The following is a 12,945-nucleotide window of genomic DNA, read 5'->3' on the forward strand; positions in this document are numbered from 1 at the left end:
CAGGCTTAGTAACTAAGCTGTATTAGGGTCTAAAAATATGAAATTTTGAGCAGACTAAAGACACAACCTACCTCCTTGAGATCTTGATTTGAAAGAACGAGATAGTGTCTTAACACGTGAAAATGGCTGAGAATGCCACTAGGGAGACATTATGAGCTTTCAATTGGTTATTCACCTGTCATATATTGAAGTAAGTGTATTTAAAGGAGCGTTTTCAAAAATAGAAAGAGGTGAGTGAGGCCACTGTGTTTGATTCATCACATGAACATTATCTTAGCAAAGAGAAAAGATAAGACCTTCTTATTTTATATTCTAGCTTGTCAATATCGGTAATATGAGTTCCTAATTCATATGAAACTATAGACTTGGTATTTTGACTTCACAAACATCTAATTTGAACCAGTGCTGCATTCAACATACCATGTGACACACAAAAATTGATGTTTAACTGTTTATATTTACTTTTAAATTAAGAAATTAATCTACAGTTTGATACCAAACTTATTGACATAAATTAATGAAATAGTAGTTCAATAACATTTTGAATGTGAGTCAGCAAACGCGATGACATGGCCTTTGACCCGTGACTTGTCTGGAAAGGGTTGAGAGAAAGCTTGATAACTATATGAATGATAAGGGCTGGCTTTAAGATTTTTTTAAACTTATAATAATTAGTATAGAGAATGGGACAGCCAAGATGAATCAATATGTCTCTTGTTGTTCCTAAACATTAGGTTATGCATGTGGTTGAAGTGGCTTCGAACTTTGTATTCGTAGTGACAGTTTTGTTTTTACTACATCTCCCTCCCTCTGGCGAAAATTTGAGCATAATGGGTCACCAGTGATAAATTTGATGAATAGCATTATCAAACTTTTGGTTTCCAAACTCTTGGTAAAACCAATCAAATCACTGAGACACTACACACTTATCCGTACATTTCCATCTAAGTATACATAATATAGATATAAACCTATCAGTACGCTCAATCCAATCACCTCGCAGAGAGTATGTCAGTACCAATTTTGTGAACTAGTTGCTATTGAAAGTTTATATTTAAATAAAGAAGAAAATATCTGACTGCATAATTGGGTTAATTGTTATCAGTGGATTATGGAAAAGTGTATGTGATTGGGAAAGGTGTCTTTTTGAGCGAATTGTTTGTCATAGGAAGTAGTTATTAATTATGCAAGGTATATACCATTAAGTAGTATAATTTTAAATTGTTGTTACTCATTATTTACTGATATAATGGCATTTGAACTGCAGTCTTATAAAACTTAGATATTCCTGTCTGTAATGATATTAACTATTCTTCATTTCCTCAGAGTTTCTAGAAAACTTGTTAGGCATAAAACCTTTGAAGAATGAAAAGCCAATCAAGTTTCACATAGTTTTGAATCAGAATTACTTCAGTTCGTATGTGAAAGATACTAAGGGATTTTGGCTTTTGTAAAGATGAAAAAAGCTGTTTCAGCTCATGGGCATGAAAACTTCATAATTTTCACCATTCAAAATATAAGTTAAAAAAGAAAGAAAGAAAATGTAGTTAAATTAGAAAATAGTTTTATATTATTTTAAGTGAAGAGAGATTTTTTTGCTATTTGAATCAATAAAATCAAATCTTTAAAATTCTTTAAAAAATTTAGATACAAAATACATTATTTAATACTTCAAATAGCATTTATGTGTGTGTGTACATGTACACGCACACGTATAATGGAAATAATTAACTCTTAAATAAACCTTTCCTTTATTAAATGGTGTTTTTATGTTTTAAATGCCTCTCCCTTTTGGCACATGGAGATAGAAATTATTTTCCCTGTTTTGGGAGTCTAGCTTGACCTCTGTTGTGAATTTTCCAAATTTTTTCTGGTCATAATACAGGATTTTTAGGCCATTACAAGGAGAGTTCAAATGGTTTTGAACAAAATAATGCTAGTTTGAATACTGTAACTTCAATACAAGTGTAAGTTTTATCTTTTAGACAATCGCTGTTTCTCAATTTTGGTTGTCATGAGAAATTGTAGAATAGTGGTCATAACATGTTGTTACGACAGCGGAAGTCACGTGATGCTAGTAACACGTCATGAGCTTCTAGAAAATTCATGTCCATTCGTGAAGCCTCGAGTATTTAATAGATGTTTGGTATTCTTGTATATAAGACTGCCAAGAAGTGACAGCAACAATGGCAGAGATAGAGAAGACAATTGAGTCAAGCACGTGAATTGTTCATTTGTTGTGAATTATAGCGTGACTGTGGAAATTAAGTGTATTGCAAAGTTGTATTGAGAAAGAATAAACTAGTTTTATTTAAGAAAGGACTTTTATCTCTAAAGTTTCTTCGGAAAGAATTTTTACGGAAAATTAACAAACAAACAAAGACGTAATAATATAATGAAAGCTCTTGTGAAATATGTTCAAATTTACAGTACTGGTTCTTATCTTATACTTCATCAAATTATGATATTGGAGTATGTTAGGAAAACAAATATATTTCCTGGAACAGGTTTTATAATCATGTAGGAAGACAGAAATCATTAATTAAAATCTACAACAAATGTAGGCATTTTTAATTGTTTCTTTAAAGAAACATCACAGTGAAATATTTTTGAATTTATGAAGCAGTAATTCATACAGATATCATGTATAGAAATATCTGTTACTTACAGAGCTTCCCTCAAGTTTTAAATTATTTATACCCACCCTCTTTTTTTCTGCTGTGGAATAATATAAATCCTACAATAGATGTGCTAATTTGACATAGGAGTATTTTATAGTTAATTGATGGCAGATACTGATATAAAAATAAGTGTGTGGAAGTGCTACTATAGTAAAGGGGTGACCCTTTATTTTGGATCTACATGTTTGTATTGTGGCAGTTAATTATTTTGAAATCTTTCTAAATTGCAACTTAGTAAAGTGAAAACTTGTTATATTTTAGATGTTACTAAATTGTCAAGGTTGAAGAGAATTCATTATTATTGTTAAAGCAGTGTTCCTTACATTCTAAGTAAATAGTCTTTAATTACATGAATGTATATATTTGTTGTTGTGTGTACTGAGCAAAGTTCATTTGGTGTTTCAAGGTGGTTCAATTTCCTTGATTTAATACTAGTATCAGTTGAGATTTTTAACCATTCTTTTGGTCTTCTTAGAACAACAGTCATTACTGGTTCTGTGTTGCTCTTTTAAGCTAGTTTTTCTACTTAAGATTGCTTTTACAATCAGATATAGATGTGTCCTTGGGATGTAAGTCATGATATATCAACTGGTATGAACACTGTTCTCAGACTTTTATCTTTTTAAGCTAAAACCAACTATTTCATTCTTTTGATCACATTACTAAGTTTTATTAGAGAAATTAATTGCTGTAAACTCTCAAATAGGTGATCCAGCATCTCAATCTACTCCAATCAAATGGAAAGAAGGAATGGACCTAACCAAGAAACAGAAGGAAAGACAGGCATTGATGAAGAATAATCGTAAAAGGGCTCTTGAACAACCACGAACATTTTTCTCTTGGTTCACAGATCATGGGGATGCTTCAGCTGATGACATTGCTGAGGTTAGTTAACCTCAATGTGCATTTTTCTAAAGATATAAGTAGATTTATCTGTATTGTTTCTGCTATGTGTATATATATATTAACTTTTTTTTAAGTAATAATATTTTTGTGATAATTACACCGTAAATCAAATTATTAACCCAACATTTACTGTTTTGTTTATTTGGTGTCTAACAGCTACACAGAACAAGTTTATCCTAATTTCTTAATGTTGACAGAATAAAATTTGATTTACCAAAGTCTTTTTCAGTGTCTCTCTCTCTCTCTCTTTTTTAATCATTAAGCTTTTGACACTGAATATAAGTTTGTTTTTTTAACCAGTTACAAAAGGCATAATGGATGTTTGTTTTTTTTCACTTCAGGTAATTAAAGATGACATGTGGCCAAATCCTCTCCAGTATTTCTTAGTTCCAGACATTGAAGTGGAAGAAAATGGACTTGAAGGAGATGATGATGACAGGTTAGTATTTCACATCTCTATCAAAACACTGAAACTCTTTGAAGTTTAATAGCTATTATTCTACATTAATGTTTCAAATATGAAAGGAATTGAAGCTATGATAAATCTATTTAATGAAATATTAAATGAAGTTTAAAAAATCTGGTTTTCATGATAATTCAGTGAAGAGGAAGAAGTAGATGACTCAATAGTTGTAGTTGAAGAAGAAGGAGAAGGAGATGAGGATGATGAAGATGGAGAAGAAGGTGGTGAGTCCTGTCTTGTGTTTTGTTAATTCTGTGGGTTCAGACTTTTAAAAAATACTAGGATATAATTATGACGAAACACCAAACATAATAACCCTTTAGAAATGTTCATATTTGTACTTAATGTTTTCTGAAAAATATTTTGAATCTTTTATCAAATGAAACCCTCCCAACTTTACAAAAGTGATATCTTCATTTTTATAGACTTTGTTGGGAAATTTTGGTTTCCCACTCTATAAAGCTTTTCAAATTAAAATGTTTTTCTTTTTTACTAAGCTAGTTTACTTTTTTATTCACGTGCTATACAACTGTTGTACTACATTATAAAAATAAGCTGTTTGTGATTCTTTAAAAATTGTATATTGTTAACAAATGTGTTTTAAGTTTAGAAAAACAAGTGCTTCTCATTCATGGAATTAGTCATACACCTTTGTTGTAAACCATTTGTTTTTGATGAATATTTCCGTCTTATTAGAACATTTCAATGTAGAGGTGCAACTGTTTATAAATTATAGAAAGTTGGTGTAAAGTAAATGTTACCCAAAAGAAAACTTTTATTGGATGTAGATACTTCATTTGTTTTGATTAGTTGGGTAAAAATTTGTTAGTAGCAACATAAATGGAATGTCAAGATGAAGTATGCATTGTAAGCTGTTTTCAGATTTTTATAGATGATGGTTATGATTTCTTCAGTTAAACCTCCTAGCTTATAATTAAATAAACTTTACTTGTTTCAAGCTTAAATTTTACTCTTTCTGTTTTTGCATATGTGCACTTTTTAATTATTTGTATCTGTTAACCCTTTCACGATGGGCTCAGTATAAAATACGTGTTTGTATACACGCTTTCATGTGTTAAGTAATTATACTTTTACTTTTAACGCAGTATGTGTATCTTTACAAAATATGATAGACTTTTAGTAAAATTTACAAGTCTTGTACACAAAAAATCAAAATTTTCAATGAAGTATTTTTACTGAAGATTAGTTTGTGAATATATCTGTTTCATTACTAGTCCGAGTGCAAATTGATTTTTGTGTTATGATTTTAAATAAGTATTCTTCATCCCAAAAATCTCAACTATCATTTGTGTAATCTCTACAACCTCATAAATACATATCAAATGCTTGTTTTCAGTAAAACTTTATATTTTGTGTTATTTTCTATACTCTAACTCTATACGGGGTTGGTCCAATTGACCAACTTCGTAACCACCATAAAAATTAGGAAATTAATATAAATTTTACTTTTTTCTTTTTAGAATGACTACATATTATAGCATGAAAACACAAATGTTTAGTCTAATTAGCTTTAATCTCATAACATTATACATTTATACATATTTATTATTTTTATTATATTGACCTTTCAGCTGTGCCTGGCTAACATTACAGAAGTTGAAATGACACGGTGCATGTACACTCAGGTTACCGTATACAAGAATATAAAACTGGCCTTTACAAAGTGACCTGTATTGACTGTGTTTTAGTGGATTAGTAATTTGTAAAGTACAGTGACATAGAGTTATTAAACTTATTTTTCTTAAAACATAGAAGAGTAAATAAAGAAGTATAGCAAACAATTATCTCTTCTAGTTACAAACTTTGTACTCATTTGCTGGAGGGTATGAAATGAAATCATTTCTTTTAGGTTTTAAATATACATTTTGAAGTATCCAAAAATCATAAATTACTATATCAATACCATAGAATTCCACTATAATTTATCAAGCTTAGTAACTAAGCTGTATTTGGGTCTGAAAAAAATATTAAATTTCGAGCTCACTAGTCTTACCTTACTGCTTTGAACCTTGTATAAAAAGAGAATTACATATCCGTATATTTGAAAAAGACTGAGAAAGCCATTAAGGGGACATTCTGAGCTTTTGATTGGTTTTCACATGTCATAGACAGAAGTGTTTCCAAAAATGGAAATAGGTGAGTGTGTGTTTGAGTCAGTACATGTAGCAATATCTCAGCAAATAGAAAAGATAGGAGGTTCTTATTTTATATTCTAGCTTTTAAATACAGATAGTTTGAGTTTCTAATTCTTAAGAAACTATAGGCTTAGTATTTTGATATCACAAACATCTAATTTGAACCTGTGTTGCATTCAACATACCACATGACACGCAAAAATTGATATTTAGGTGTGTTTTTTTTTAATATTTTTTTTAAATTAAGAAATTAAATAATGTATAATACTAAAATTTGAATTATAATATTCAATTTGACATCAAACTTATTGAAATAAATTCATAAAATAATAGTTAAATAAAATTTTTAATGTGAGTCAACAAACACAATGACAAGGCTTTTGACCCGTGTTAATAAAGTTAAGAGAGAAATGGGGTGATTAGTTATATACATGGATGATCACAATATTTTATACATTGTATAACTTTTGTTTATTACAGAAGATGTTGATGATGAAGAAGCATATGAAGAAGGAGAGGATGATGGAGGTATAAATGTTTATTGAGCTATTTTTATATTTTGACGTTGTTGTTAATACATATGTTGAGGTAGCACTGTGGTTGTCTGAATTAATGTAGCTTGTTCTTTTTAAATTTTTCAGATGGGTACATGTTAAGGTGCTTGTTTTTGTCACTTAGAAGGGTGAATTATTAATAAGGAAAAAGCTTCTAATATAAAAACCCTGTAAAATCAATATTTACAATATCATGATATTGTTTGGTATAGATTATATTTGCAATGCTTTATATCTCTTGGCTTGTGAAGTCATCAGTCACAATACAAAGATATATCAAGGAAGAAAATATTCTTTATTGCCATGTGAATGTAGTATCTGGGTAAATTCAATTAATGTATTGATAAAGATGAATTTTTAAGATTATACAATTTGAGCTTAGAATTTGGTTGTAGGTTAGCTGGAGCTTAAAAGCCTGTAAGAAACAATTAATTGTATTTTTCATATGAATCTATACATTTAAAAGATGTATTACTTGTAAAATATGTAGTTAAAATTTCAGTTTGTTGATTTGGAAGATCTCAGAGACCCAAGTCATTCATTTGTGTTCTTTAGTCTCAGAATGTGTTAAATAGTCACTTTGGTATTCCTAAGTTTTTAAAATGTTTTACTTTTGCCGATGTTGCAAGTATCCAGACCTCAGATGTTTGGTAAGTATTGACAGAAGGACATCTGTTTTGTCCTCCTTCCTATTCTTGAGAACTTAATTTATGTTTTCTGTGTATTATATTTAGATAAAACATTAGGTTAAGTCTGTTTTGATCTATAATTGATGTCTTATTTATAGGTAAAGATTTGTACTATAGATTTCAGATAGTTTCAGAAAGCTCTCTATATTGCTTTAGGAGAAGGTGATGAGTGAAGATTTGTCAAGAGTCCAGTTAGATGTTGTACAACCTGTTGCAGTTAATCCCTCACGGACACAGCTCGTAAAATGGCATGACTTTGGAGCCATTGAAACATTCTATCCAGACCTTTTTCATCACATCATAATGTTTCATTTCTTTATCAGAAGAATATTGTTCAAACTTTTATACTGAGATTTCATTTGCAACATTTGTACCTAAACACAAGCAAGCAGCTGAACAGACATAAGCTATGACCAAGACCATTGATTTTACTTTTAGTAGATCAGCTTTTTTCATTGTGAATAGTGGAACTTTGTGATTTATATTTCTTGAATAATTTGTGTGTTTTGGTGGTGTAGATTATTTAAACTTAAATATAAAATAAAAAAAGTGAGTTTGTATGTATAAATGAAATAAGCCAGATTAGTGGTAAAAGAAAAAAATATTCTAGCATAACTAAGACTTGATAAAGTTAAAAGGGTTTAAAAGCTGCTGTGTCTCTTTTTCCTGTTTGTTTTTTTATATAACATTATATACATATTCACCTTTCATAACATGTTAGGTTTTTATTTTTATTGTTATAAGGGGATAGACACTTAGAACCATTGGCTATCAAACTCACTTGTACAGCTACACAAGGATTCTTTCACATGTATGTACCATCAGCAAACTTCACAATTATATGGTCTCCCACCTCATGCAGTAGATCATCCAGGTGAGGGTTAATGCAAACTTTCATGTGCTTGGTTTTAAAGTAATTTTTCTTGTGTTTCTGTGACAGTCTTTGTAACGACACATTTGAAGTAGTGTTAAAAACATTATTGGTGTGGGTGTACAATTTTAGCATAGTAAACCATTTTTCATGTTCAAGTTATTCTTTGATCATTTTGTTCTTCTAGAATGATGTTTGAGGGATTAATGCATACCATAAATTTGCAGTGTGAAGACATTTTTTAATATCATTAATTATCAGAATCCTTTAATGCCAAGAAGATGAAAGTGTTTTTAAGTATTCTTTAGATTTATTCTGTGTACCATGTGTTCTACAGGTTATGAATTACAGCAATTTTTTCAGTCATCAGATTAGAGTTGTTCATTCTTTGTGTGTTTTTCTTACTTCCCTAGTGTCATTTAAATGCATTTTGAGTGATATTTGTTAACATTTTAAGAAAGTGCTCATCCAGAAGGTTACATATGTGGTATTGATTTTAGTAAACTTTGTAGACTTTTTTGCAATGTAGATGATGATAAAACTAGATAGTCTCAAAACACACACTATTCACATTAGATAAATATTTACTACTGGTAATATAACTATGCAGATTAAAGTGTACAAAAGTTTTAGTTAACAGACCACATGTATATAGGATTGTTCTACTGCGAGGCTCATCTAATATAACTTGGTTAGTGTATCTCTGATAAACTGTATTCATAATTTATTTTTAATGTTTAGCTTATCAAACCCAATAGAATTAACATAAGATGATCTGATACAAGTTCTTCTACTTTCACATATTTAATTCAACTTTTTTTTCATAATAATAATGAAATAAACTTCGTTTAGATTCGAAATGTTGATTATAAAAAGAACAATAAACATTTTATAAAAGTATAGAGTAAAAATGTTATGAAAGTTACGTTTTTTTATTAGTGTTAAAAATAGGATCACAGTCTCAGTGTCTGGTATTACACCTTACAAACAATGGTTTGTTTTACAGATAGATACTTAATGATGCATGAAGTGATGGATGAGTTTCAGATATCGAATATTACAATTTCTGAACTTGGTCTGCCTTGCAAGTAATGACATATAATGTGGTATTCAGGTTCACTAATGTTCAAAAGGTTTCTGCAAAATGCAAGATTAGGACTATTAAGCAAAGAATAAATTGAACACAGCAAAGTAAATCACCGAATTGTAGTTTATAGGACAAAAATTCATTACTTGACTCATAAACAAGGTGGTTTGTTTCCTAATCTGTCTGGGATTCTTCTGTTTCCTCTGTCTGCAGGGGTTGACAACTGCAAGAGAAATCATAATCAAGAAAAGGAACTAGAAAAACACGAGACTAAGATTCTCCATGCAAAGTCGAATATGACGAGTTCTCAGGTTATATGTTCAACCAATGGTCTATACATGCTAGGTGTACAGATTTCTGTACTGCATTTTGTATAGAGTACTTTACCAAGAAATTGTAATGAAACGTACACATGCTAGCTTGATACATCAGGAATAAAAAGGGCTAATATGTAGCCTTTAACAGTGTAAAAAGATAAGCATATGCTACGAATTTGAGACATATATAACTGGATAAAGAATTATACTTTACTAATTATAGAAAGTTGAAATTTATGTCGTCACAACCCTTCCCTCCTTTATCTGAGAGGCTATCTTTGCCCTAAATTTTAAAATTGACATAAATGATCAAATCAATGAATTAATAATGTGTTATAAAATGTACTCATTTTCCTCAGGTGACACACACAACACCTAACCAAAGAGGAGAGTTAAAAGAAGATCAGCTGTTAGTTGGAAAAAGAAAAATACAACTCAAATCGGAATCACAATACGGATCAAAAAGTAAATCAAGTCAAAAAATACAATAGTCTTAAAAAGTAAATTATAAAAGTCGTGAACACTAATCAGGTACTACAAAATAATTGCAAAAGAAACAGTTTACAACAAAACTAACGGCAATGTTTGAAACATACTGAGTGTTTTTCCACTAATCATCGTTTCATCCATGGTGGGCGCTATCTCGTCAGCAGTTGCAACGATAAACAATCAAGCGGATCGTTAATTAATTATCAGTCTTTTGACACCAAGAAGATGAAGCTGTTTTTAAGCATTTTGTGTACCACGGGTTATGAATTACAGCATTTTTTCAGTCATCAGATTAGAGTTGCTCATTCTTTGTGTATTTTCTTACTTCCCTAGTGTCATTTGAATGCAATTTGAGTGATATTTGTTAACATTTTAAGAAAGTGCTCATTCAGAAGGTTACACGTAATATTGATTCTAGTAAACTTTGTAGACCTTCTACATGATCAAAAAACTAAATTGTCTCAAAACGCACATTGTTCACGTTAGATGAACTGCAGTGTTTAAGTCTGAGGATGTTTCACCGTGAGCCTTCGAGTGCAGTATTTGTCATGCAATTCACAAAACTGTTTCATTAACAAACTATGGAAGAGTTAGACTAGCTGGTACGGCTTTGTAAGTTGGCTGCACGTATCTAGCAAGATAACTTGCTCAAAAACATAGACGTCTTTCAATATAGTTGGCAGGTGTGATTCTCTCTCAGGCCTGTGGATTAGAAACATTTCTGCTCTTTCCCTCTCTGGGTTGACGTCTCCTAAATGGTGAAAATTGCACCATTTGAACTAAGCACAGTTTCATTTACCACGTGTGATCCAGTCTTTTTTGAAACTTTTCTTCCGTTCCTCTTGCAATTTTATTTTATTTTTGAAGCAAGCTGTTCAACTTCAATTCACAACTCCTGACATGTGTCATCTCTAATTCAGATTTGCAATCTTCAATGATGCATGCTACTGTACTGATGTCCATGTCATTTACATGAAGATATTTGGAGGTCACTGATAGAATTTTGCTTAATGTTACTGGACAAAATCAATAGCTTTACTAATGCTGTTACGCTTCTTTGTCAGATGCACTGTCAAACAGCATTTAATGAATTATCTCTACAACTAGCCTAGTTATAGAAAGTAAACATTTTGTTTGCCAGCTCTGTCTGACCATCTTGATACGCTCGTTGATATAAGAATTTTGATAGAACGGGAATATTTGTTTCAAGTAATGTCTTTGGGTTGAATTTTCCATAAATGTGTATAACATATGCTGTATCATAAATGTATACAGCTATTCAACGACTCGGAAAAAAAGTTTGCGATTCCAAGTATTCTTGCAGCACATTTCAAAAACATAAAGATTTATTCTATGTGCGTAGCAATACACGAAATACGTTTTATCATAAGTTTTTTAGCAGATTACACATCCTTGTCTCCTCATATTGCAGATGCTGAGCTCATGGTGGTCCAGAGTCTCATAGAGATGATTAGTTAAATCTTCTCTGCATAGTCAGAAACTCCTGTATTTCTTCAGTGCTAACGTACCATATTACAGCTGATCTTGCCTGGGAGAATCGGAGGTTGTGCCTAAGCAAATTGAATAGTATATTGCCTGCTTCACTTCCTCAATAATTTTTCTTCGCACATCGCCAGCAACACCACTGATTCAGAAGTTGTAGTGATAGGTAATTTGGAATATCTTTGAGACTCTTCTTTGTTGATTCTAAGTGTTCTTTAAGCACTGGAGTCGTAGCGTGCTTCTGTTGTGGCTATCTATGTAAACATATCTTTTTTTTTTTGCTTGGATTCGTCATGGCGGTCTTAAACGGCCAAGGTTATCTGTGGTGTTTTCCAATCTGCTCTTCCTTTCTTGCGTTTTTAATTATAGTTTGTGATTTATTTGTGTTTATAGCTGTTGATCTCTAGGCTTTGCTGAAGTCACAAACATTTGCCATTTTCTTATGTTGGATGCTTTCTCGTCACTTTCTAGTCTCTGAGCTATTCGAAGGCAAAACCTTTGTCATACTTTATTATTATCATCCTTCGATGACTCAGGGGTGCGCAAGCAGTTAGCGTCCAAAGTATCAATAAAGATGACTTCATGCACCAGAGTTGTATTAATATGCCGTATATATATATTATTTATTTACAATACCCTGAAAAGTCAAAGACGCATCACAGTTCCCTTGAGTTAGTATTGGATAAGATATACAATTATGAAAAACCAAAGCATAAAATGCCCTCCCTAGTAACATATGCCATAAATTATTTTTAAGGCTTTGTTATACATATTTATACAAATATAAAGTTTGAGGTCAATAGAATTGAAAATTGGAGTATATTAATAAAAAGACGTTTTATATATAAATGAATAAATAATACAAAACAGCAGTTGACTTCTTCTATTATCAGATATGATGCACAAACACATTGCATAAGCGATCATTACTAAATTAAATACTGTAAATTAGCGGAAAGAAATAAGGGAACATTTCAAAGTATAAAAAAATGATAATAATAGTCAAACAAATAATAAGTGAGTGTTCTTGACTTTTCTTATTATCAAGTTTCCACTGTCATTTGATTAACTTATTTTGAACATATGTAATCAAATGTTTATAGATGGATATTGGATTCTTAAAACGGTGTATGGAAAGGATTTGGGATCTGGGTTTTCTATAATCCTTATTACACGGGCAAAACGATGTCCGCCAGCTACTGAAGTAACGACTTTATTAATGAATAGGG

The 12,945-nt window shown here is 30.9% G+C and overlaps 1 protein-coding gene across 1 annotated transcript in view; it reads left to right on the forward strand.

The window, feature by feature from the left end:
- Positions 1-8,689, forward strand: part of LOC106464263 (protein SET-like) — a 13,889-nt gene extending 5,200 nt beyond the window's left edge. Inside the window, exons 3-7 of the mRNA XM_013924388.2 lie at positions 3,388-3,566; positions 3,929-4,026; positions 4,189-4,274; positions 6,687-6,734; positions 7,606-8,689. Of these exons, the coding sequence (XP_013779842.1) occupies positions 3,388-3,566; positions 3,929-4,026; positions 4,189-4,274; positions 6,687-6,734; positions 7,606-7,622 (428 nt within the window). The 3' untranslated portion in view covers positions 7,623-8,689. The remainder of the gene's footprint in view (positions 1-3,387; positions 3,567-3,928; positions 4,027-4,188; positions 4,275-6,686; positions 6,735-7,605) is intronic.
- Positions 8,690-12,945: the final 4,256 nt, after the last annotated feature.

The sequence above is a fragment of the Limulus polyphemus genome, unplaced genomic scaffold (genome assembly GCF_000517525.1).
Source record: "Limulus polyphemus unplaced genomic scaffold, Limulus_polyphemus-2.1.2 Scaffold1601, whole genome shotgun sequence".
Taxonomy (NCBI): domain Eukaryota; kingdom Metazoa; phylum Arthropoda; class Merostomata; order Xiphosura; family Limulidae; genus Limulus; species Limulus polyphemus.